Source organism: Heloderma suspectum, chromosome 7 (genome assembly GCF_057233095.1).
Source record: "Heloderma suspectum isolate Gila_16-S chromosome 7, 16-S_ref, whole genome shotgun sequence".
In the NCBI taxonomy this organism is placed as follows: Eukaryota; Metazoa; Chordata; class Lepidosauria; order Squamata; family Helodermatidae; genus Heloderma; species Heloderma suspectum.
The window spans coordinates 44,776,875-44,802,652 of NC_139464.1; the positions used below are offsets into that span (position 1 = coordinate 44,776,875).

General features: G+C 44.2%; 1 protein-coding gene across 2 annotated transcripts in view; it reads left to right on the plus strand.

Annotated features, from left to right (window-relative positions):
• Positions 1 to 25,778, plus strand: part of CACNA1I (calcium voltage-gated channel subunit alpha1 I) — a 384,553-nt gene that overhangs the window by 298,767 nt on the left and 60,008 nt on the right. The window contains exons 12-22 of one of the 2 annotated variants that reach the window (XM_084811754.1): positions 2,306 to 2,423; positions 2,936 to 3,091; positions 4,019 to 4,127; positions 8,030 to 8,205; positions 10,059 to 10,478; positions 11,933 to 12,033; positions 14,570 to 14,693; positions 16,872 to 16,940; positions 17,974 to 18,158; positions 21,916 to 22,042; positions 24,069 to 24,194. In XM_084811754.1, coding sequence (XP_084667880.1) covers positions 2,306 to 2,423; positions 2,936 to 3,091; positions 4,019 to 4,127; positions 8,030 to 8,205; positions 10,059 to 10,478; positions 11,933 to 12,033; positions 14,570 to 14,693; positions 16,872 to 16,940; positions 17,974 to 18,158; positions 21,916 to 22,042; positions 24,069 to 24,194 — 1,711 coding nt within the window. The remainder of the gene's footprint in view (positions 1 to 2,305; positions 2,424 to 2,935; positions 3,092 to 4,018; positions 4,128 to 8,029; positions 8,206 to 10,058; positions 10,479 to 11,932; positions 12,034 to 14,569; positions 14,694 to 16,871; positions 16,941 to 17,973; positions 18,159 to 21,915; positions 22,043 to 24,068; positions 24,195 to 25,778) is intronic. The other variant, XM_084811755.1, reaches the window with a different exon arrangement.

Genomic DNA, 25,778 nt, shown 5'->3' on the forward strand with positions numbered 1-25,778 from the left:
TTAGACAGGGTACAATGTGCAGTGATGCTAGGAGCTGAGCAAAATAACAATTCAAGCAAATAATTAAAATGGAAATTAAGGAAATCAAAAGAGATGCAAAAGAAACAGTTCAAGAAATCCTACTGCCACAGTCTTACTGTGCTAACAGTGCTACGTAGATGTAGATCTCAGGGTAGGTTTCAAACCCTTTCAGTGTGGGTTTCACTGACTCTTAGCCAGGGTAACAGCAGTGTGCTTATTGGAGGAACAATGGGAACAATCAGTGGCTACTACTTATGACAGAGCTATATATTAGCGCCAGTATCAGAGGCAGTGTGGGGACACCAGCAGGAGGGTGCTGTTGTGCTTATGACCTGCTTCTGGGCTTCCCATAGGCATCAAGTTGGCCCCTGTGGGAACAGGATTGTGGATTAGAGAAGGCAGTGGTCTGAACCAGCACAGCTCTTCTTACATTCTTAAATTCACCGTTTGTTAGTTTATTACATTTCTATGTCACCCAATAGCCAAAGCTCTCTGGGCAGTTCACAAAAATTTAAAACCCTAAAATACAGCATAGTGTAAAACCTTTAAAGTTTATAACAGAATAAAAGCCAGAGTAAAAACCAGCAGCCGGCTAAAGATTTAAAAACACAATAACACATTGGAAAGCAAAACACCAGTGGAGGCTGGTGGCTCCGATTTCACTAGGGCTGTAAATCCATTTTGGGTTTTTGCCAGAGCCAGCCAAAACTCTAAAGGAGCTACCAAACATGCTGAACCCTGTTCCCAAATAGGTTCAGCACCTTGGATAGCTCCTTTAGAGCTCTGTCTGGTTCTGACGAAAACCCATAATGGATTCACAGCCCCACCAAAGTCAAAGCCACCAGCCTCCACTGCAAAACACAGTACACCAAGGTTTGGGATGAAGGCCATTCGAAGAAGTAATCTCTTCAAAAAATTCCTACTGAGCTAACCACACAACCACCATCCTCTCTTTCCCGCTCCCTCTTCCAACTGTCACCACCACCCCAATGGTCATCTCATGCTCCATTCAGCTCCCCCATCTCACTTACCTTTACATTCCACACTCCAGTCTCCTCCCTGCTCCCCTCCAAATGCAAACATAGTTAATTTCACTAGCATGACCAAAAAAAAAAAAAAAATGCTTATCTGCTTTAACAGACAAGTGTCCAAAGCATGTGGTGTCATGTGTTGGTGAGGCAGGTGACATCAATGGAAATGGTAGGGAAGGTTTTCGCACGTTCCTTGGGGGAGAATTGTCAGATCAGTTCTATCGATATCCCACTTGACAACAGTGAGAGTAGCCTGTATTGTCTTCCTCATTGTAGCAGCAATGTATTCTGGAAAGAAGGAGAAAGGTGTGGGAGGGGAAAGAATATAGCAAATAATATAAGACAAAATAGAGGAGGGGGAGGAAAGACAAATGTGAATAGGCAGAAGTTAAGGGCTTGGTGTTGGGTGCAAAACTAAGATCCCATGATAGGAATTAACTTGCCAACACCTCTCAGAAAATTAGAGTGAAGCAAAAGAAAGGGAAACGTATCTTAGGAAACTAGAGTTGTCTCTGGTTCTCAGTACCAGCACCATAGACCTCCACTCTGGGATATACCTGCACATCAGGACCCCTGCCCTGACCCAGACTTTCTGGAGTTAACAATTCCTCTTAGCTACCAGCAACCCTCCATCACTGTGGGATTAAGGCACTCAGAGGACAGAACACCCCTGAGAGAATTGGGCCTTGTCTAATGCCTCCCGCCTGTAACTTCTCATCTGTTATCTTTTGGTGTAACAATAATCTTCCTTTCATAATCAATGTGAGTGGTGGTATGCTTCAAAATTATCAGTACACTTCGTTAAACTTTAACTTGATTTGAATGATCTGACTTTTGGATAATAATTATAATGGGCACTGTGTGTTTGAGGATGCAGACTAGAAACTAGAAAGCAAGGAGGCTGTCAGAAGCCAGATGCCCATCAGCATCAACTATGAAGGTCATTAAGGGTACAATCCTTTTATATGTTTAGACAGAAAGGAGTCCTTTAACTCCCAGCATTCCTGGGAATTGTAGAACTTATTTCTGTCTAAACATGCATAGGATTGCGCCTCAGGTGACCTTGGGAGTCCTACCTCACAGGGGTGTTGTGAAGATACAATGAGGCAGTCCATATACATTGCACTGAGCTCTTTGGAAGAAGGGTAGGATACAAATGTGACAAATACATAGAAAAATAAGAACTTAAATGATAATAAATACTGTAGAAAGGTACTGAGGAATAAAAACAAAACACCTGTTCTTCCCAACAGCATCCTGGGAATGCACATCTTTGGCTGCAAATTCAGCCTCAGGACTGATACAGGAGACACAGTCCCTGACCGGAAGAATTTTGACTCCTTGCTTTGGGCCATTGTCACTGTATTCCAGGTGAGTCCAAGGTAGAGCTAGAGAAGGAAGGGGATGGGAAGGAGATAGGCCCTTCACAAAAGCACAGAATGGTAAGGAAAGGGTAGAATTTGAACTATCAGTCTGCTTGATACAGTGCTATCTTTAACAATGTTTCTAGAAGACAGGGTTGCAGACAGACTCACTGTTCCATCAGCTGCGACCTGCGAATGTCCACAATCACAGCTGTGCCTGCTGTAACAGAGCTGTGCTGTATCTGCAGCCCTCTGGTGATGTGTGAATGACAGCCCACTAGTTTTCAGGGAGTGCCTGTGGCATTGGCACAGTACAAGATGACTGGATGCATCTCCTCATAGAAAGCATTTCAGGATGATAATGATGACGACGACAACAACAAGAAGTCCATGGATATGAATGGGCTCTAAAAGAGAGAAATAATTAGAGACTTTTCCCACTTGGTTAATGCATGATCACCCTGGCTGCATCCTCTTTGGTCCTGATTTGACTATACAAGTTTGGGTTCTGTGTTTCAGATCTTGACTCAGGAGGACTGGAATGTTGTGCTGTATAATGGCATGGCCTCCACTTCACCATGGGCATCCCTTTACTTTGTGGCTCTCATGACATTTGGCAACTATGTTCTCTTCAATCTGCTGGTGGCCATCCTGGTGGAGGGATTCCAGGCCGAGGTAAGTTGCTATAGCAACCCCTTTCAGGGAAGAAGGGCTAAAGATGAATGAGGAATTAGCTCCATGGGGGGGGGGGTATGGATTTCTCAGGTTTGCATCTCTCAGACCCAAATGTGGACCCACACGCAATTTGCGGTTGGAAATCTGTGCATTTTTGAGCTTCTGATGCATTCTACAAAACAAAACACAATGTGTTTCACATGCATGCCTTTGAAAAGTGAGCAACAAAAAAAAAAGCATACATTTCCAAAATATGCACAAACATGCTTTAGTAAATGGGTGCATGTACATGTAAAAATGTGCACAAAAATGTGTGCATTAATGTGTGCATTACAAAAAAATGTGTATGGATTTCCATACAGCTTTTAATAACAACAACAACAACAACAACCTCATACAGAGATGGGATAGAATGATCTTGACCTCAGAATACCAACAATCTTAGCAAGACAGAGACTGGCATATCTGTCCAGCCATAAGAAGGGCATAGGTCTGTATCTACATACCAGATAGGGAAGAGAGCCTGAAAGGCTGAAAAGGATGGCAAGGCAATCAGATGTCCAGTGATTCTGTAAATCAGACTTCCCCAACCTGGTACCCTCAAGATGTTGGACTATGACTCCCATCCCATTAGCCATACTGGCTGGGGATGATGAGATCATAGTCTAACTCAGGAGAGCACAAGGTTGGAGAAATCTGCTCTAAGTCATGCATTTATAAGAGACAGACTTTAAAACAGATATGAAGATGAGGTCTACAAATTCAACACCATGTGACATGACTTGTCCTAAGCACTAAAGGAGAGTAATGCAGTGGCATTATCCAATTATTTCATGAAGAAGTTTGCCCCACCTTGGAGATTCCCTGCAAAATGCTGGGATCACAGGGAAACGTCTCCTTTGCTCTCAGGATGCTCACAATTCCCAGGTCTTTGCATTTATTTTCCCAACACAGGGTGATGCTAACCGATCATATTCAGATGAGGATCAGAGTTCATCAAACATGGAAGAGTATGACAAGTTCCAGGATGGCTCAGGTAAGAGCAAGCTGTACAGAAATCCTGCATAACCATGAATTGCATTGAAAATTGCAGAGTCTGGCTGTCTGTTACATAGAGTCTGGTAGCCCCTTCAAATTCTGGAGAATATCAGTTTTATTCACTTATTTTTGTTTATTCATTAAATTTATATCCTGCCTTTCCACCAAAAAATGGTGGTCAAGCCTGCTAACAGTAATAAAATCGAGATTAAAACAAAAACTGAATTAAACATAATATAAGAACAAATCAATTAAAAGACAATAAAAGAGATAAACAGCACCCCAACCCAGTAAAAACCCTTTCAGCAGCAGACCAACTTACACACCAAAGACTTTCCTGAATAAAAATGTCTTTGCCAGCCAGCAGAAGGACCACAGAGAGGGAGCCGGCTTAGCTTCCCTTGGCAGGGAGTTCTAGAGCCTGGGAGCAGCCACCAAGAAGGCCCTCTCCTGTGACCCCACCAAATGTGCCTCTGATGGTGGTGGGACTGAGAGAAGGGTCTCCCCAGAAGATTTTAATATCCAGGCAGGCTCATTTGGGAGAAGGTGGTCTTTCAAGTAGACCAGTCCTGAGCTGTATAGCGGGTTTATAACCAGCACTTTGAGTTGTGCCTGGAAACAGACAGGTAACCTGTGAAGCTGTTGTAAACAAGGGAGTCACACACTTTCTGTAACTGGCCCCTGTCAATAGTCTGACCACACCATTCTGGACCAGCTGAAGTTTCTGAGCACTTTTCAAAAGCAGCCCCAGGTAGAGCCAGTTGCAGTAGTCCAAATGGCATGTAATTAAAGCATGTGTCACTGTAGCCTCATCTGACATCTCCAGGAATGGGTGCAGTCGGTGCACTAGCCTCAGCTGTGTAAACACACTCCTGGCCACGGCCTAAACCTGGGCATCCCAGTTCAGTGCTGAACCCAGGCATGTGACCAATCTGCAAAACTGAATCTTCAAGGGGAGTGTAATCCCTTATTCCCTGGCCTGCCTTATTCCCTGGCCTGCCTTATTCCCTGGCCTGCCTTTTGACTAACCAGGAGCACCTCTGCCTTGTCTGAATTAAGCTTTAATTTGTTCACTCTCTTCCAGTCCATTACCAACATCAGGCACTGATTTAGAACTAGAGCAGCTTCCTTAGATTTGGATGGAAAGGAGAGACAGAGTTGGGTGTCATCGGCATACTGGTGGCACCAAACCCCAGTACGCCAGACAATCTCTCCCAGAGGTTTCATATATATGTTAAATAGCATGGGGGACAAATAGAACCCTAAGGAACACTTTATTGAGTTTGCAATAAGGGAGCAAATTAAGTGTGTTCATGAAGAGGTGCCTAATAAGCACATTTTATTCCGTTCCCCTAAATTTGGCTACAGAATTTTAGCTTTTTAACACAACCCTCTCACATCTTTGAATAAAGCTGCAACCATATCAATTCCTGGGTTCTCCAGATAGGGCAGGGAGAGATTCCTGCCTGAAACCCTGGAGAGCCACTGCCAGTCAGTGTCAACAATACTGAGCCAGATGGACCAATGGTCTGAGTCAGTATAAGGCAGCTTCCTATGTTCATACATGTCTATGTTCCATATACCTACACACCTGGGCTGGGAGTAAGCCCAGCTGATCTCAGTGGAGCTTACTTTTGAATATACATGTACCTGATTATGTGTAAGAGAATCATCTAACTAAATATTCTTGGGTCCCAATTATATGAAATCATGTATCATCTTGGGCAGCTCCTTCCTTCTTTTCTTTCTTCAAGGTATGCTCTGGGTCCACACAAAAAATCTTTTAACGAACTTGCGTTTCTAGTTGTAAAAGGCAAAACTAATGCATGTTGCCACATTTTGGTATCTTGACCATGCTAGGGCCCAGATCCTGTTTCTTTTCTCCAAAAAGCAAGCATGGGTCTCAGTTTGGAATACAAAAGTGATTTTCTAGACATGCCCAGCAAAATTGGGATGGGTGGCTTTTCCACTTAGCCTCATAGGAACTAGGATAATGATGATAAAGGTGTTCAAACTGCTGATGGATCTGAGGGCCCACACTGAGTTTCAATCAAGCCCCTGGTGTTCAAATAGCATCAGCAAATCAGAGAGAAATGAAAAATCGGTATAACATATCCAATGGCTACTGATTTAACATAACAACATTTTGGATTCAAACATCAGTAAAATCAGTATAGGCTCAAAGGCAGGATGAGATAGACAGGTTTGGGTGATAGGTGGGTTTGGGTGGTGGCCAGAGTGTTGCCTCCATACATGTCGCCCCCATGGTTTTATTGGTTTAACCAGTTTTAATTGTCTCTGTAAGCCACCTTGAGTGCCATTTTTGGGTAGAAAGGCAGAGTACAAATCAAATAAATAAATGCCCACCTTTGTTGCCAGTTCAGGTTTGTGCAGAGTCAGAATGTGGATGACAGCATAGCTTAGCACAAACAGCTGTATGGGCCACTTACAAGCCTGCATCGTCTAACACACACACACACACAGAGAGAGAGAGAGAGAGAGACCCATTCTACAGGTGGCAAGATGAAGTGGGCTTGCAAAAAGAATCTCTGATTTGAGGTTTTCCATGAGACACAATGAAGGAGATACTCCAGTGTACAGGCTATCACAGGGAGTTCAGAATTCAGAGCAAGGGCCGGGGGAACCTCTGTAACAGTCAAGTAATCCTCTGAAGAATTCGTAGTACACTGGAATGATACTTAAAGACAAAATGTGAAGCATAGATCAAACTTGCCTTTGAGTTAGAAATTGCATTCCATATTTGTTTCCTAAGCAATGCTTTTTCCTTACTTTTACTGTATGCCAATCTTCCCCAACCTGGTGCCCTCCAGCTGTGTTGGAGTACAACCCCATCATCTGTGCTGGTTGGGGATGATGGGAGTTGTATTCCAACACATTTGGAGGGCACTGGGTTGACAAAGGCTGCCATATGCAGCCTTCTATCATTCTAAATAACTTTCTGTCTTTATTTTACTTAGACTTGAGTTTTTTAATGAGCTGTTGCTTTGTACTGTACCAGGTTGGAGTGAACTGTTTTGGTTGTTCTGGCACTTCGGAGCCCCAAAGCTTCTAAAATATCAAATGGATTCTCATGGTCTGTGGCTCAGAATATGCTCTGTTGCCAGAGAAGTTGGAGCAGGGCTGTTAGGGCTTTTCGGCAGGTCTGGAGTTAATGTTTCTAATTCCCAGATAAAGACTAAAGCGGGGTTGATTGTGCTGATCTGAGGACACGGAGGCACCTCTCAAGTCCAGGGTTGGAAACACCCTTTCACCAAGTAGTTAATTTCTTCTCTGGTTTCTCTCATTGTTCCGTATCCTCCCTTTTTAATGTGATCCTGTAGAGAGAACAAAGCTACAGCTGCCACCTTTTTGAAAGCAGAAGAAAAATTGGTAATTGCAAATTTGCTTTTATCCATTTAAACTGATAAACTGAGGGTAGCTATTACTACACTGTTGTTCTATTCTATTGCTACTCTATTGGTTCTCCTTCTGCTACAGTGGAGCACCTACTGCAGGAACCTTCTTTGTGCTGGTAAATATTAAGCAACTGGCCATTAAAGGATCAGCTTTCCTTCTCCAAAGGAAAATCTCCAGGCTTCAAAGGGAGAAGTAGAAACCACTGCTAAATCAGATGCTGTTGTGTGATGGGGAGAGAAGGCAATCTCTTTCCTTCCATATTGCTCCCAGTTTTCTCAAGTAGGCATTGCTATGGAGATAACACAGAGGTCTGTAGGAGAATCTACATATGTGGGTTTTGTGTGTGAACAGTTACCTCACTGCCCTTTGTGTATCTTTAAGTACACAACAACCTTTTTCTATATAACCTCTCTTCTGAGTGGAGAAGGGAAAGGAATGTATTTTTGCTTTCTCTCTCTCTTCCTTTTGTGTTTTTCTGCTCAGATGATCCAAAGCTTTGTGCAATTCCCATGACCCCAAATGGACATCTTGACCCCAGTCTTCCTTGTCTCAACCAGCCTGGGGCAGGGGCTGGAATTGCTAATCCTTGCCACAACACTCTGCAGCCAGACAAAGTCCTCGTGGCCCTTGAGTCCAGAAAAAGCAGTGTGATGTCTTTGGTGAGTGACATTAAACCCACATGTAACACATTTTTCCCAAAGCCAATGCACGGGAATTATTTACTAATACCTAAGAATGAGATCTTTTAGCACAGTCTTCCCCAACCTGCTGCCCTTCAGATGTTTTGGACTACAACTCACAGAGTTGCTGACCCTTGGTCATGCTGGTTGTGGCTGATAGGATTTGAAGTCCAAAACATCTGGCAGACACCAGGCAGGGAAAGTCTGCTTTGCTTGGTCGTGCCAAGGAGCAAGGTCTTCTGTGTTCAAGGCATGTGCTCTGCTACTGAGCTATGGTTGCCAAGCTTACAGCTGACTACTTCTTCCAAACTTCCTAAACCCACATACCTCCTACTGCTTATAAAACATCTGTCTTAGTGCAGTCCTGGAGCACCCCAGTCTCAATATGCTTGATTGATGCTCTGCACGCCCCCCCATGTCCTTTCCAGAAGTGGTTGCTGTCACGGTTCGAAGGGTCACCATCCATTTCCTTTCCAGCACCATTGAAATGAATGGGAGTTGTGTAAGATAGCTGGGGTTGGTGCAAGAAGTGTCCCTGGTGGTTGGTAGGTAGCCTGTATAGGCTGTGATTTAATAGTGATAAGGATTAGACCAAGATGATCAAACCCATACCTTCCCTTTTCTAACTTACAAATAAACTACTTTGAGGTAGTGAAAGTCAGTATGGAGTAGGCAAGGGTGGACAAATGCGGCCCAGCAGATGTTGTTGTACTACAACTCCCATCATCCTTGACCATTGGCCCTGCAGTTTGGGGCTCATGGGAGCCAGAGTCCAACAATATCTGCAGTTCCATAGGTTGCCCACCCCTAGTGTAGTAGATAGAACCCTGGATTTGGAGAGGAAGAACTGAGCTCAAATTCCAGCTTGGCTTGCCTCAAAGGCTGATGGTGCTGTTTCTCCCTTTCTTGTTTTGTGATGGATCTAAGTGGGAAAACCAGCTGAGCAAAGACCCCTTCACAGTTGGATGTTCTCCATGGTGGCCTGTAGCTGCTAGTAGGCACAACTACAGGCAAATCCAGGGACACTTCTTAAGAGTAGGGGCAACCTTTAAAAGGGCAATCACCCAGTTAAAGAAATTTCAGTCAACTAACCATGTGAATTTAGCTGAGTGATAAATCGATTAAATTTGCATATGACTAAAAGCAGTAGTTCTGAAGTAGAAACCTCCCTCCCCTTTCCTCATTTTTTGAGGATGCACGTGTGTGTCATAGTCATAGCAGATATCCCCTTAAAAAAAGAGGCATTCCCTCCTGTGTGTGAGAAAGGGGGGATGCCTCTTCTACAATTGCACTTGCCATCTGCAGTTTTTTTAACGACTTGCATTAAAGTTATTTTTTAAATAAAAATCTGCTGCCTGCTTAATCAGGTGTGTCTTTTTGCTCAATCAAAACATTTTTAGTTGATTAATCCAATCCAGCCTTCCCCAACCTGGTGCCCCTGCCCCCAGAGCTGTTGGACTGTGACTCCCATCATTCTCAGCCAGCATTGCCAGTTATGGGAGTTGGAGTCCAACACCTCTGGATGGCACCAGGTTGGGAAAGGTTATTCTAACCTCATGGGCTCAAACATAGACTCAGATCAGGGATGTCTCTGAAAGTCAGGCACACTTGAGCAATACTTTGTTGTGGCTTCAGTTACCGAATAAGATGCAAAGCAGCTGAAAATCTGATCTCGTGTTTGCTTATCTTCTTAGTGCACCTATTTTTCCCTCCAGATTTCTGAGATGAGAACTTTAGGGGAGATTAGATGTGAGTCTGTGGCTGAAGACACTGACTCATACAACAGCCCTATTTGGCTGGAGGCACTGAATCCTTTCTTGGGTGTCTTGCAGTCTAGCTCTCGCAGCTCTCACTATGGAGCCTGGGGCCGGAGCGGGGGCTGGGGAAGCCGACGCTCCAGCTGGAACAGCCTTGCGCGGGGACACAGTCTCAAACACAAGCCTCCTTCAGCTGAGCACGAGTCACTCTTATCTGGGGAGAGAAACAGGACATCAGAGGGAGAACGAGAGGGGCCAGTGAGAGTTCATCACCATCGGCGGACGCTCTCCTTGGACACCAAGGGCTCCTCTGAACTGGTGGAGGTGGCACCCGCAGTCCCATCCAGTCACAGGCCATCACGGAGAGTTGGTGTGACAACGGGGCCTAGCGAGCACCAGGACTGCAATGGTAAAATGCCCAATATCGCTAAGGACATCTTCCCAGAAATGAACAACCGCAAGGACCATGGAGAAGATGATGAGGAGATAGATTACGTGAGTACCTGCTCCTTTCACTCAAGGGACATTCAGAGCTTTACATAGTCCTGTTTGCTCATAACTCTCAAATCTCTTGGCCCTTGAGTGATCCAGTGCAATGCCTATAGCAACCTTCCCTAACGTGATTAACTCCAGATGTTTTAGACTACAACCCACTTCATTCCTGAGTCTAGGGATGTCAGAGAATTTCTCCACGAATCTCCAGGAGGCCGAATGCCAACGTATTCGGCCCCCCAAAATTGGTGGAGAAACGGTCCGCCACCCCCCGCCACCCCCCCCCGGGATGGGACTTACCTTCGGCAAACGTCCCTCGCGGCGGCAGCTCCTGGCGGCGTTTCGGTGGTGGCGGTGGCCGGTCTTCCGCCGTCATTTCCAAGTGAAAAAAAAAAACAACCAACAAACGTGGTAGGCTACGTAAAGATTTACGTAGCCTATCACGGCTAGATTTTCAAAAAACACTGTGATAGGCTACGTAAAAGTACGTAGCCTATCATGGCTGACTTTGAAAAAAAAAAGTGTGTACACAAATGGTGGCGCCCATGGGCGCCGCCATTTGCGTACACACTTTTTTTTCCCCCCAAAGTCAGCCGTGATAGGCTACGTAAACTTTTACGTAGCCTATCACGGCTGACTGCAGGGACGCAAACGGCGGTGGCTACGGCTGCTGCCATTTGTTTCCTGGCAGGAGACGAGATTCGCGGCCGGGGAGACGGGGAGCTCCCCTCCGGCCAGAATTTCGGCGGGGTGGGATGGGGCACCTCCCCCCCGGCCAGAATTTTGGCAGGGAGGGACGGGGCGCCTCCCCCCCTCCAAGAATTTTGGGGGGAGAAACGGAGCGCCTCCTCCCCACCGCGAAGCAAGCTGCGGGACCAGGTAAGGGACTTTCGTCCATCCCTATTCCTGACTAGTGCTCACGCTGGCTGGGACTGACAGTCCAAAATATCTGGAGGGCACCACGTTATATCAATAAGGGGCACTTGGGAAATTTGTCTGTGATAGACAATGCTGTGAGCTTTTTCAGTAGTCAGCGCCTGTTAATAATGCTAACTGTGGCACTATCAGCAATCCTTTCAATCTAAATCAGAATGGCAATGCTGATTCTCTACTTTCTAGCAGATAAATTAGCTCATTACTCCTGCCACGGTACATGGGGTTGGCTTTGAAGACCTTGGAGTGCTTTCTCAGCCCAACAATGCTTTGCCAGAGCAGAGCAGAACTTCTGAATACTCTGTCCATACCATCATCACCTTGCAACTGTGATTTCAAGTCATTTTCTTACCCTGCAGCGGGTGTGGTAGGTAGCAATTGATCCACAGTGATGAGGAATCAGTAAATGGGAGATCTCCATTTATTGGTGTGCTAGTAGCCATAAAGGAAATGAAAGCAAGTAGTGCTCATGTGGGGAGGTCAAGAAGATGGTGACTTCTAACGGTCTGCTTCTATTTCCACAGAGCCTATGTTTCCGTATCAAAAAGATGATAGAGGCCTATAAGCCAGACTGGTGTGAGTTGCGGGAAGACTGGTCCATCTACCTCTTCTCGCCACAAAACAGGTGTGTTTCATTTACATTTGGCTTGGGATGTGATGTTATTGTGCTGCCTTCAAATGTCAGTGCATTTCAATCACACATGCCCATCTTTCAGAGTACATGATGACTGACGTCTCCATTACAGTTTCAGAGAGAGACACTATGAAATTAGTAGCAAATAGGCAATAAGGTGATATTTTTTAGAAGTGTTATCCTGTTCTCTCCTCTTTTTTGTTTTTGTTTTTCCCTCCTTCCCTGCTCCTTGAAGCTAGCTTTTAAGGATGCAGACAGACCACAAGATTCAGTTGAGACCTCAATTTCACCTTGGACTGATTTGGAGGCTGCCTGATTCAACTTAGGGGTCAGATCCATATCTCGATTCAGAAATCTGAAGCTTCATGCCTCCTATTGACTATCATTGGAAATCAACAAATGGCTATAACTTTTGTTCTGTTTGACAGAATTGGATGAAATATGGGGGCATCATAACCCCTTACAAGGGGATGAAGCCTAGTACATTTTAGGCAAATAAGTCCAGGGGTTTTGTGCTAGCCGTCTTTAAATTCTGATAAATGGATGGATGGATGGATGGATGGATGGATGATAGGATTGCTGATCATATTTTTAATTTCTTTGCAGAAGTGGATGTCATTTGCAGGCATAGTTGCCCCTTCTGAGGGGACCAGTCATGCCAAGTTTCAGATGAATAGGTGTAAAGCTTTACAGTTTGGGGGTTCCAAAAAATGATCCCCCTAAGTTTTGGGGGGCAATTGTTAAATGACACACAGTATAGCATAAAGGTGGTCCTAACTAAGAAATCTGAAAATTTTCAGAAGGATAGGTGGAATGGGTGGAAGGGGAATCTCCAAATATGTGTGTTGGGGGGAGATATTTGCTTCCCCTTTTCTACCTCTGTGGTTTTGTGGGGGAGCAATTTGTATGAAAATGACAAACATCATAGAGGTGACCATAGGCAAGACATCTGCAAACTTTCAGAAGGTGTAGGAGCTAGGGGGTTACAAGGAATGAAAAACAGTTTAAGGCTGTTTTGTTTTTCCCACTCAATTGGCACCAAATCACAGACAGTGCAATAGGACAGAGGTGGATGATGGCTATGGAGCATGTAGTAGCAGAGGCAAAAGGAGATGAACATCCAGCATTTTCCAAGCAAGCACCCAATGCTACACCCTCCCCAGTCCCACAAATTCCACCAAACCTCTTTTGACATCCCATCTCCTGGGAGATTGAACTAGCAAAGAGTACTGAATGGTGAAACAACCCATGATATCTGACTTCAACAGCCCTCCACAAAACATTGTGATAGGAGAGCCCTGGTAAAACCATTCTCTGTCATTAGAAACTAGAACTGTTGGTTATAAAACTGTACCCCCTCCTTTCCCTCCCCACTCTCCCTGCCCAGGTATTTTTGTTATATAGAGAGCTTTGCAGGGGCTTATCAATTTTTGCAGACACACTGTCTCTGTCTCCTTTTAAATCTCAAAATTGCTAACAACGCTTTCAGAGGATTCGCATTCAGATTTGTTCTGCTTTGGAGGGACCCTGCTTTATTTATTGATTGGATCCGTACCCCAATTTCCTACCAAGAAAATGGCATTCAAGGAGGCTTTGATTTGGACATCTGAATTTTTCTGACTCAGATTCTGAATCCATTTCATTTTGGGATTTGGTCAAATCGGAGACCAAAATGAAATCCATTTCATTTTGGAATTTGGTCAGATCCCTACTAGTTTTCCATGTGTCCCAAAGTATTACAATTAGGCTGTGCAGGGACCTCCCGATCTGCCTCAGAGGCCGCTTCAGGGCTTCCGAGGCGGGCCTGATTCACTTCAGGCTGCTTCAGGAGGGACCTGACCTGCTTTGGCCTCTGCAGTTGATGTGGGATTTGGATAGCCAAATCCCACTTCAGCCCCCCCCACACTGCCCCCACCACATGAGCCCCCAGCTCTTTATCTAGGCCCTTGGGACACATGCTGACAGCCGTCTTCCTGTTCCAGTGAGTCACCATTTCTAAAATGGTGACTCCCTGGATCAGGAATATGGTTCCAGCGCATGTCCGGAGGGCTCAGGTAAGGAGCTGGGGCCTGGGCAGTGGCAGCAGCATGGCTGGGCTTCTGGATCATTCCAAAGTGCCACCAAAGCACTTCAAAGCAACCCAACCCACTTCGTGCCGCTTCGGGGGCCCTCCGCCTCACCTCAGAAGTGGCATGAAGCAGAATGAAGTGCCCCACTTCTGCTTGGAACTCGGGCTTCAGGCCGAAGGAGTGCACAGCCCTAATTATAATACAAAGCTTACAGAAGAAAGGAATTTATCCTAGCTGTCAAAATGGGAGATTCCAATTTGTTTTTCATGAACTAGTAGTGATTCAATCAGTTGTATTGCCTTTAAATTGAACACAAATAAGTTTGACACTTATAGATAGAGCAGTTTAACAGATAAAGTTTCAGGCAGTCATTTTTCTCATCTCCCACTTCCTCCAGCCCTTCTCAATGTCCCTATAGTTATTAGAAACATTTATAGTTTAAACAAACTGTCTTCCAGGTTTCGCATCCTCTGCCAAACTATCATTGCCCATAAGCTCTTTGATTACATTGTCCTGGCCTTCATTTTCCTGAACTGCATCACTATTGCCCTGGAGAGACCTCAGATTGAACAGAGAAGCATGGTGAGTAGACTTCTACCATGGCCAGTTCTGATGAAACATAAAATCCATGGGGAGCTTTTGTGGGGCAGCTGCATAAGCACTCCTAACAGCCTCTGCATAGAGACGTGCACAGAAATGGGTGACTTTCTAAGAGTCTGTCAGAAAAATAATCCCATTATCTGTGTGCTGTTGTGATCAGACACTTCCAAACGGATTTTTCTCATGGTGATGAAGATGGTAGACTTCCCATTCTTCCAAACCGAATTTAAAGAGCATTCTTATTTATGTTCGTGACTGAGAGATTACCATAAGATAGTGAGAATGCTTCCATGGATTTGAAAGAGTGGGGAAGAACCCATCCCTTTGGGTAGAATCTAATATTGTGCAAGTGGACTTCCACTCATGCAGCAGGACTTTTTCTTCCTGTCCTCCCCCTTGCAGCCTTTACACCCTCCCAAAGTCTTCTCTGGAGGGTCCCCCAACCTAGGAATGTTGGAGAAATCTGCAACAGAATCAAATAAGTTTGGAGTTCTATGAATCTGATGCAAGGATTCCACAGTAGACCAACTTTTCCCGAATTGCATGGATTCCACAGATGTGTGAAACTTTTTTTTACTTTCCAGAATTTTACACAAATTTAGTCATAGAAAAATAAGTACAATTTAAAAACACCATCTGAAAAGGTGCATTTCCCCCATAGGCTAAAGCATGAAAATGTGCATTTGGGGGGGATTTTTGCATTTCAGGGGGATTTGCACATTTTCACAAGGAGGAATTTGTGCATTTTTGCAAGTGCAAATTTGTGCAAATGCAACTTTGTGCAACTTTGGGAAACTGGAAAAAATCAGATTCCTCCAATGAGCAGATGATGGAATGAAAGGCACCTGACAATGCACAAAATTCAGGCAGAATAGATTTTACAAAATCCGTACATCCCTACCCCAACCATCCTGAGTGGATTGTGAGGGCATGTGGGGAGCTATGGGGGAAGGGAGGAATTGCCCTCCTCCCTGTTCCTCTGATGGAAGCACTTAAGTGAATTCCACCCTTTGTCCATACTTGAGTTGTGACTGGGGTGGATATAATACATTAACGGCTTTCAGGAAGGGCTCTTGAGAACTATGTTCCATCTATGGTTAGAGTGATGCTGCTTCCAATCTCTATTAGTAATTGTGAGAACATTTATTTCAGATTAATTTGAATGAAATAAAAGAGCATGTATTTGTAAAATACTTCCAATGCATAGAAACATAATCCTTGACAACATACCTAATCTATATGAAGAAAACACTTCCCTTTCAAAACATCAAAGTGGTACATACTTACCTTCCTAGAATAGCTGCCAATTTTAGTGGGGGGAAATGAAGGAAGTTATGTCTCTTTCTCATGGATTGGGAATCCATGCAACTGAAAGTAGGAAATAATCTGTAGCCATGACAGTGTACACTGAAATTAGATACGAAAAGATATCAAAGAAATTAGATATGAAAATTTGCTGATGGTGCTCTTGGAACAAGATTTTAAATGTATAATTGGGGGAACATAACCAAGAGTTGTTTTCTCATTCCTGAGACAAGGCTTGTGAACCTTGGGCATGTAGCAATTGCTTTCAATATGAGCATGCAGCACTTTCCTGCTCATAGCAAGTTATTTGTATGAAGCCAGATGACATACACAAAACCCTACTGCTGGTCAGTGTAGATATCTATATGTCTTACTGGCATATACGTTCCTATGAAACACTTACCTTGAGTTTGGAGCAGCCACATCCTTGAACTGATTGGGACTTCTGTGTATCTGATGTTTCTATATTATCTACTCATTCATTTAATGGCTTGCTATCTTAGCTTCCAGTCCAGTTGTGTTTGTATCTTTTAAAAGGAGATTTGTGGGTAAACATGAGAAGAAAACCTCAGTCACTTACTGGTTTGCATACATTTTCATGTGTCTGCCTCATCTACATCCAATACAAATGGACTGGGCCACAAAACTAGATTGGGAGGAAATATAGCAAATTAGAACTTACTTGAGAGGTTAGATTGGGTGAAATTTGGGGCAACTGTCCCTAAAGTAGCCTAGTTTTTCAGTCCCACCCAGTTCTTAACAAGAAATTAGATAGCATTTGCCAAGCTTGTAGCAATAATTTAAATTGAAAAACACTTGTCAGATATATTTTGAGGCTGCTTTTGATTGTTCCAGGAGAGAATCTTCCTCACGGTATCCAATTACATCTTCACAGCAATCTTTGTTGCTGAGATGACACTGAAGGTAAGTCATCCATTAACAGCTATCAAACCATCCCCACTGCACTTACCCAACTAGTCCTTTCCATACTTTCATATTGCATGGGGGGCAAATATACCATTTGTCCCTTCTTAGTGTAGTTGAGCTGAAAAGGGATGCCATTTTCACGAACATTTTTACTGAATGGTACCTCTCTTTTGGTGAATTTTCTCAGATTGCTGTGAAAAGGGATAAAGTCTTAGTCTATTCAGAAAGCATTGCCCTCGCTATGAATAGGCTTTGTTTGCCCTCAATGATGTCAGCATCATCGGATTGGTTATGTATCACTGTGACATCATCAAGTTCAGTGCATGATCCTTAAATGGCTAGAATAATCACTTTAGGAAGGTAAAGGAAGCTCTATCCAAGAGGGGATATGCTACCCAAGCAACAGCAGAGAAGGTAAATAATGACAATATTTTGCGGGGGAGAGGTGAAACTGTGCACATTTAAGGGATGCTTTTCCCAAGGAAATATTTATTCCCTCCCCTGCAAAAAAAGAAAGAAACCAGTAATTACACTCCAAGAATAAAAATGGGGAAATATTCAGCATGGCCTTACTTCTTGATGGGTTTTTTTTTTTTTTTTTTTTTACTATATCCTCCCACAGGCTAGCATGATTAGGAGTACTATTAAAAACCCTTTCATTTCCAAATCTCTGTAATCCAGAACTTATAATTATCTACGTGATGATGAAGGAATATATAGCATGAGAGGGAGCAGGAAGATCATTAGGGCCTTCGTGGCTATTAGTTTTTCTATTTGTTAGAGGAGGTGAATTCAGGGCCTCCAGCTTTTCAGCTTTTATTCCATAGAATTTCTGATGTGAAAAGAGGCAAATGGCATGAAGACAGTGTCAATTATCAATTTTCCAGTTATTCCTTGCCCAGTGCTATCAAGGATTCTGTGGCTGAGAGCAGTCCTGAAGTATCTCATTACGCAGCTCTAGGGATATAGCCTAGCTCTGTTGTTTGACTCTCTTATTCTCCATGTCCATACATTCTCTCATCTCCTCTAGGTAGTTTCCCTTGGCCTATATTTTGGGGACCAGGCCTATCTCCGCAGTAGCTGGAATATCCTGGATGGCTTCTTGGTGTTTGTATCCATCATTGACATTGTAGTTTCAGTAGCCTCTGCTGGTGGAGCCAAAATTCTGGGGGTGCTACGAGTCCTCCGACTGCTGCGCACATTACGCCCCCTCAGGTGAGATCCAAGAGGCAACTCTTCCTCCTCTTCTTCTGCAAAGCAGACCTACTCCTCAACTCTCTGAAATAGCTTAAAAACTCTCAGATGTTTTGCCCGTATAAAATTTTTGGTGAGGGCAATAAAAAGATCATTCACCGACATGAGCTCAGGGTAGGCATGAATTCTTCCATGACTGGGCCCAATGAACTAGAAAAGAACAAGAAAAGAGGAAGAAAGATGGAGAAAATCCAAGGGAAGGGTTAACAGACAGGTAGGCAAAGTGGTGAGCAATGTGGGGTGCTGGCAAAGGAAGCAGGTTTGCCAGGGTTTTTGTAAAGTTGCCAGTGGAAAATGGGAAATAAAGACACAGAATCAGGAGGTGGTATAGAATGATTGGGTATACCCACATTAGGAATGGACTAATCTGTCTGTTTTGTTCTCTCCCACATGCACATTTTTAAAATCTCTAGTTCTTTCCATCCTGTCTCTGAAGAAATGTGTGAAGTTTGGTCAATTCTTGCTAAAACTGAACTGAAACAAAATCCTCACCCATCTGCACTGGCCAAATTCAATAGGTATATCTATTTCCACTGTAGGGCTGTGCACCGCTTCGGCCCAAATCCCGAAGCAGATCGGGGTGGTTCCGGAGTGGGTTGGGAGCAGCCTAAAGTGGCCTGAAGTGGGTTGGACCATTCCGAAGCACTTTGGGGCACTTTGACCTGATCCGGCCAGCCGCCTGCCCAACTGCGCAAGCCCCCTGCTCCTTTCCTGCACCCATGGGGAAAGCCCACAGCTATTGCTGTCTTGGAGGGAGTCACCATTTTCTTTTAAAATGGCGACTCTTCTTCCAGTGAGTAAATGTTGCATAGATGACCCCTTTATGGCTGCAATCTACACACCATTTACTTACTGGAAGAAGAAGAGTCGCCATTTTAAAAGAAAATGGTGACTCCCTCCAAGATGGCAATGCTGCAGGTGCTCCCCATGGGTCCAAGTAAGGAGGAACAGGAGGGTTGCGCAATTGGCTGAGAGGGGGTATGGGGCTCGCATGGGTGGTCGGGTGTGTGTGCGCACAGGGCTCGCACAGCTGGGGGGCACTTCAGCTGTCCTGATCTCACTTTGGATGCAGAGGTCAAAGTGGGTTGGCCTGGCTCCTCATCGACCTGAGGCGGGGTGGGCTGATTCAGAAGCTCCAAATTAGCATCTGGAATGGGTCAGGGGGTACCTGCACAGCCCTAATTTCCAGCATGGAGAAGACCATATAGTACCTGCATATAAAGATGAGGAACCTGTCAGAAAAAAAGAAGTGACAACCCTAATTCAGAACTACATGGTTGTATACACAGGGACTCAAACCCAGACTTTTTAAGAGTTAAACATTCAAAGCTCTGGGCCTGGATGGACAAATCTGTCAGTTTTGGTTTCTCCCACATTCCATGTTTTTTAATAAACTCTCAAGTTCCTTCCATCTTATTTATGAATAAATTTGTGAATTTGGGTAGGTTCTTATAAAAAAATAAACTGAGGAAAATTCTCACCTGTCCCTGTCACACACACAGACATACATGTCACTATTTCCTTGAATAGTGTACTAGATTGCCAAGAGGGCAGCTCTAGATAACAGTAAACAGTGGATTTTGCTAAAAGGTTCCTCAAACTGAGGTTTGTTTGAACCACGCTGCTTCTCTGCCAACAATAAGCATACCTAAGGCGAGATCTACACTTTGGATCATATCAATACGATTCCATCATAGTAACATTATATCCCTCTTGCCCATTCATATCTCATAGCACACACAATGACATCTGTTATGGCATTTTGGATAATACAGAATAAAAAGCAGGAAATAATGCTACAAAAGCAGTATATGGAATGTGTACGGTGCCCCAACAGTTATCAGTGCACTTCAATGCCAATAAAAAGCACTAGTGTAGATCTAGCCTTAATCTTGCAGTGAGGTATAGTAACAAGCCCAAGTATTGTCATTAGGGACTTGAACCCAAGCCACATAAACTAAGGTAGTACAACGTGCTGTTATGACTCAGTGAGGGTTGCTTCCCACATGACAAATTGCCTAAATGGATAATTTAACCGGCATGTAACCTTCCTGTACCAGGCCTTCTGTACAGTAGCACCTCGGCTGTGGAACTCCCTTCCTGAGAAGGTTAGCTTGACTTCTTTGTTATTAGCCTTTAGCCTGGGGTGCTGAACCTCAGTGGGCCAAATCTAGCCCACCTGGAGGCCTAATCCAGCCTCGTGAGGTTTGGCACATGACCCCACCCGCTTTCCCTGGCCCCAGACCCAAACCCCGAGTGCCGACTGTTTGGTGGTTTCCCAGCTTCTCCGTGTTTTTTCACCATTCTAAAAGGTAAATGTGCTTCTCCTAAGGCCTAGTTCCTGGCAGTAAGGGCTTTCAGCTACAATATGCTGGTAATTTTTGGCCCCACCCCTTTTGCCTTGGGTTCCACCCGCCACTGGAATATTGCCCCAAATAACTTCTCCAAAAGGGATTCTGGTCCTCCGGCTGAAAGACATTCAATCCCCCTGCTTCAGACAACTGGTGAAAACGATGCTATTCTGCCGAACTTTTAGTTGTGCTGTGCTGAAAATTTCTCCCACACTTTTTCCGACCATTCTCATTCAATTTGATAGAAAATAATTTGCTTTCAAAAAGAAATTCAAAGGAGGAGAAATTCCGGAGAAATTCTCATGGGTTGTGTGTGGGGTTCTTGTGCTTGCCTTACTTATGAGGTGGCTGAGGAGTATATGTGAGTGTCCTGTCTGTCATTGTACAATAATCTCTGTGGCAGCCTGTAGCCTCTCCTCAGTTTCCCACACTTCAGTTAAAGCCATCATGAGGAAGACATCATGAGGCCATTCCTCTCATGGGACTTTTTCAGTTCAGGAAGTGCAGGTGACCTGGGAGTCTGCAGAGCAATGGAAAGATGTATAATAGAGAGAGAAAATGCACACAGTGCCCTTGGCCACCTCGCAGTGATTAGGTAAGCTCAAATATACCACCAAAGGAAATTCAAAATTCTGCCTCAGAGAAGTAGAAGCCTCAACACAGTTGATGCTGTTGCCACCCATAGAAGCAGTGCAGCAAGCCAAAACCCTTAGGAAAAAAGAAAAAGAACTGTGTTACAACCCCTGCCGATAGTGAGCCCTATCTGTGAGAAACTGTTGGAGAATTTCTCCTCCCCTGGGAGAAATTCAGTGAAATTGTCCCTCCAATTTATCTGTCCATAAATAAGCTGGAAAATTTTGAGAGGCCATTTGTGCAGAGCTCTAGCTTTTAGTGACTAATTCGTTTTTGATTTTAGAAAGTTGCCCTGTTTTATTGCAATGCATGTATTTTGTCAGTGGTTTTCATTTTCTTTTTTTTTTGGAACAGTTGTTTTTTAATGTTTTGCTTATTTTTTATAAATGGTCTCAAACACTCATTGAGTGGAGGGGCGATTAAGAAATACATTAAATACATAAAATGCATGATTTATATTTTGCCCTCTGTACATGTTTGGAAAACCTGCCAGCAGCCAGCACTTCCTATGTGCATGTGGCAAAATAGATGAATGTGTGTTCATCAGATATGATAACATAAGACAGAACAAATGTAGTTTTCCACCCAGAAATGATGTTGTTGAAAGAAATGTGCCCTGTTGCAGTGGCTTTGAGCAGCAGTTGTCTCAGGATACTTGTCAGAACAGTTCTTGGTACAGACAGAAGAGTGTCAGGGCTCCCTCTCTGTTGCCCCTCACAGTGATCCTTTTTCAGGGTCATCAGCCGTGCCCCAGGCCTGAAGCTGGTGGTTGAGACACTCATTTCATCCCTCAAGCCTATCGGAAACATTGTCCTCATTTGCTGCGCCTTCTTCATCATCTTCGGCATCCTTGGGGTTCAGGTATTGTTGCTCTTACAGCCCGTGCTGGAATCGGCCCATTGCCCTTTTCAGTCTCAGCACAAAAACAGGTGGGAATCTACCTCCCCTTGCTTACAGCCAACCCCGCCCCCCTTTTCCCATTGATAATATAAACCTAGGTGCAGTAGGCTTTTTGTCTGCTGTTGCAGCAGTAGTGTTACCCCTGATGAAGTGCTATCCTTGGTGTCGACCTAGGATTATATAAAACAGAAAGGCCTAATAATAGTTTTAGTACAAACACTCTGGGTGTCAGAGACCTATGCAACTGCACCAGACCAGTTAATTACAAAATGTATAGCGTGGTACAATTATGTCAATTGGTTTTACAAAACAACAATTATAAACAGTCAGTCAAAATTTCAAAACAACTGTGTCTGTTATGCTCGTCAGTCTACGGAATCCCAGTGTGTCTCTGTTTCGACTCTATGAAGTCAGCGACAGGGTCTCTTGCAGATATAACACGTTCAGTAACAAATTGCAGTAACTGATAACATTGAAGACGAATTTCACCTCCTGAGTGGACACATTCTTTCAGTGGTTTCCTGGCCAATGAAGGCAAAACAGACTCCTTTATTTGTGGGTTGAGAGTGAGGCAATCCCTCTGATTTTTTCCAGCTAACCCTTTCCAGAATGTGTAGATTCAAGACCAGTCACCAAACAGGCAGTAGACACTGCCTTAATCCGTAGGGTGGCCATGTGACCTCTTTTCCAGAGGACAGTCCTCTCAAGGGCTGCCCAAGGACCGTCCTCTATTTGAAGGCATCCTCTACTTGGAGGGTCCAGTCCAATTCCAGTTTAAGAGTAAAGAACCATAAGAACTGTTGCCCATTGACAGTGAGAATCTGGGGACCAGGATGACACACAAGTCACCCTGTCACAGTGTTCCACACTATGATGGGATACACTGTATTACTATTTAAATTATAGTAATTATTTTAAATTTGCATCCACACATATAAATTAGCATATGCAAATTTTATGCAAATCGCTGTCCTCTGTTGTCATCTTTTTTGATGATGCATTTTCGGGGGGGGGGCAATTCATAAGTGGGCACCCTAATTCTGAGACAGGTCTCTGACTCTTGCCTGAGGATACAGGCACAGAGAAAGCAAAAGAGAACCAAGGTCTTTGAAAAAAGATGGGAAAATCTCTTTCATTGCTTCACAGGCACTCCTAGATCCAGTTGCCAAGTGCTACAAGGAAGTGGGGTGGGATTGCAAGGTTAGTGTTCAGGACTACAAAAGCATTCGGCTGGATCATAAGGTCTCAATATTGGCATTACAAGCTGGTTGCTGGTCAGAAATGAGGTGCCTGCAACAAGAGATCCCGTACCTATTTTTTTAGCACATTCCAAGCACTAAATCCACCCATGGCTGTTTGAAGAAGAGGAAGAAAAGTGACATCCACTATTTTAGGCTCCTGCTGCAGGAGTGGGTGGCGCTTCTATCATTGTGAAGAATGTGCTATACTTGATCCGCACATAGCTTGTTTCAGAGATGGCAGCTTCACAATGTACAGGAAGTGCTGCTGAGCAGATGAGCTTCCTGTAACATGTGAAGTCACCCTGAGCCTTTACAAACACACATCCAGCCCGTGCCATGTGGGAAAGGGAACAGAGGCAGAAGATTTATTTATTTTTTAAATCCCTGCTGAGAAAATTTTGTTTTAAAGTATCTGAGCAGTAGGAAATATTTTCCTGATGCTTAACTCTTAGAAGTGTTATTCCTGCCTTCAGTAAACCCACTAACCATTTGGGAACACAAAAACTCTAGACTGCCCTGGGAAATAGAACTGGGCACAACTGATCCCAGTAGTCCCCATACCCATTTACTTACTTCTAAATGCATGCCTGGTGGCAAGTGACTCTCAGTCACAATGCGCCTGAGGCCAGGCTGGAATCAGTAACTCAGAGGCAAAAGGCTCCTTGTTCCATAAGCTAGCTCAGGATCACCATCCTCACATCCATTCATGCTGGCAAAGTCCCTGACAAATTTGCTTCTTCTTGCAGCTATTCAAGGGGAAGTTCTACCATTGCCTGGGTGTGGATATCCGAAACATCACCAACAGGTCTGACTGCATGGCTGCCAATTACAAGTGGGTACATCACAAATACAACTTCGACAATCTTGGCCAGGTAAATGTGGAAACACATGTGCACACACCCAAGTTACCTTGGGCTTGCCTTAGACTCCTCTATACTCTGGGTTCTCTTCAGATCATATAAATCTTTCACCTTAGGCTCCCCTCTGTCACTGCACACCTTCAGTCCAAAAGGAAGGGCTGCATCTTCAAACACCTATAGTTGCATTCACAAGATCCACACAGTGGTAATGGTACCACTGTGGTCAGGCTTTATCTTTAGAACAGGGAAGTTGCAGGCACCCGACTGGGTCTGGGAGGCCATCGGACTCCCCCCTGCTTGCCTGCCCAAACCTGGCTCAACAGACCACCGCCACCACCCACCAATGTTTTCTAATGCTTTTCATGCAACTAAACAGAGTACAATGCACACGTGGCATGGGAGAGCAGAATCTGGCTACAGCCCAGAGTCTACAGGCTTTATGCAGAAGAACTAGTGAATGCATAGAAGTCGGAGACCATGAGCCTGCTTTGCTGCTCCACAAGTTTATTCTACTCCGTTTAGTTGCATGAACAGGACTACTGCTCTTATAATTTTATGTTGCACCCTACCTTGAGAGCCCTGGTGGCACATTATAGATGTAAAGAAGGGGGAAACAGTTTACCAGGGAAAAAGAAAGGAGGAGCAGAAATACCATGTTGAGGTTGCAGTAAAGCAACTTGTAGTCCTCCAGATGGGTTGGCCTACACCTTCCATCAGCCCTCACCACTGGCAATGCTGGCTAGGGCTGAATGAAGTTGTAGGTCAAAACATCTGGAGGGCCACAGGTTGCCCACTCCTGCAGCAAAGGCTGCATCTTTAGACTGACATTAGGAAACACCTTTTAATGGAAAGAACTGTTTGGAAATTAATATGGTTGCCCAGGGAAACCGCTGAGCCTCAGTGTCTGAGGGGGTTTAAGACAGCAAACTAGGTGAGTGTTTACATGAGACGCTTTCCATTTCTTATTTTTCTGACTTATTTCCCTGTTTGCATCCACTGTAAATCCAGTTGAAATTCATCATCTACTCTTGTATCTTTTCTAAATAGATGCTACACACTCCTCCCATATTCTTTTCCCCACAGTTGATGGATGGAGGGGGCCTTCTAAAGCCTCTTTGAATCCTCTTCAAAGGATCAACTTTTGCACTGAATGGGACATGGGGGAGCAAGAGTTGCAATGAAATGTTCAGAGGCAGTAATAAAGGGAAGTAGTTTTTTTAAAAAAAATCAGGGGTGTGTCAGTTCCTTCTGATGCTTTTCATCAGTTTCCCTCTTGTGCATTCCTTTGGATTTGATAGATTTGTGACAGTTAACAAACCAAGGAATGATGTGTATCATAATGGTTGCTTTCTAAGTCAGCAGCCTGACTGAGCTGAGCTGGTGTTTTCTCTAGGGAAGAATTTCGCAGAGAATTTCTCAGAATTTCTCTCTCATACCCTCTGTCACAGGCAAATTATTTTCCTTCTCCCATCATCCCTTCCTGGTCAGCTTGAGCAGGGTGATGGAAGAGGAAGGAAATATCTTTTCTGTTTTTGTTATTCATTTGTGCACCTCAAATGTTAAACCTTGAACCAGTCAAAAACCTACCTAAAATGG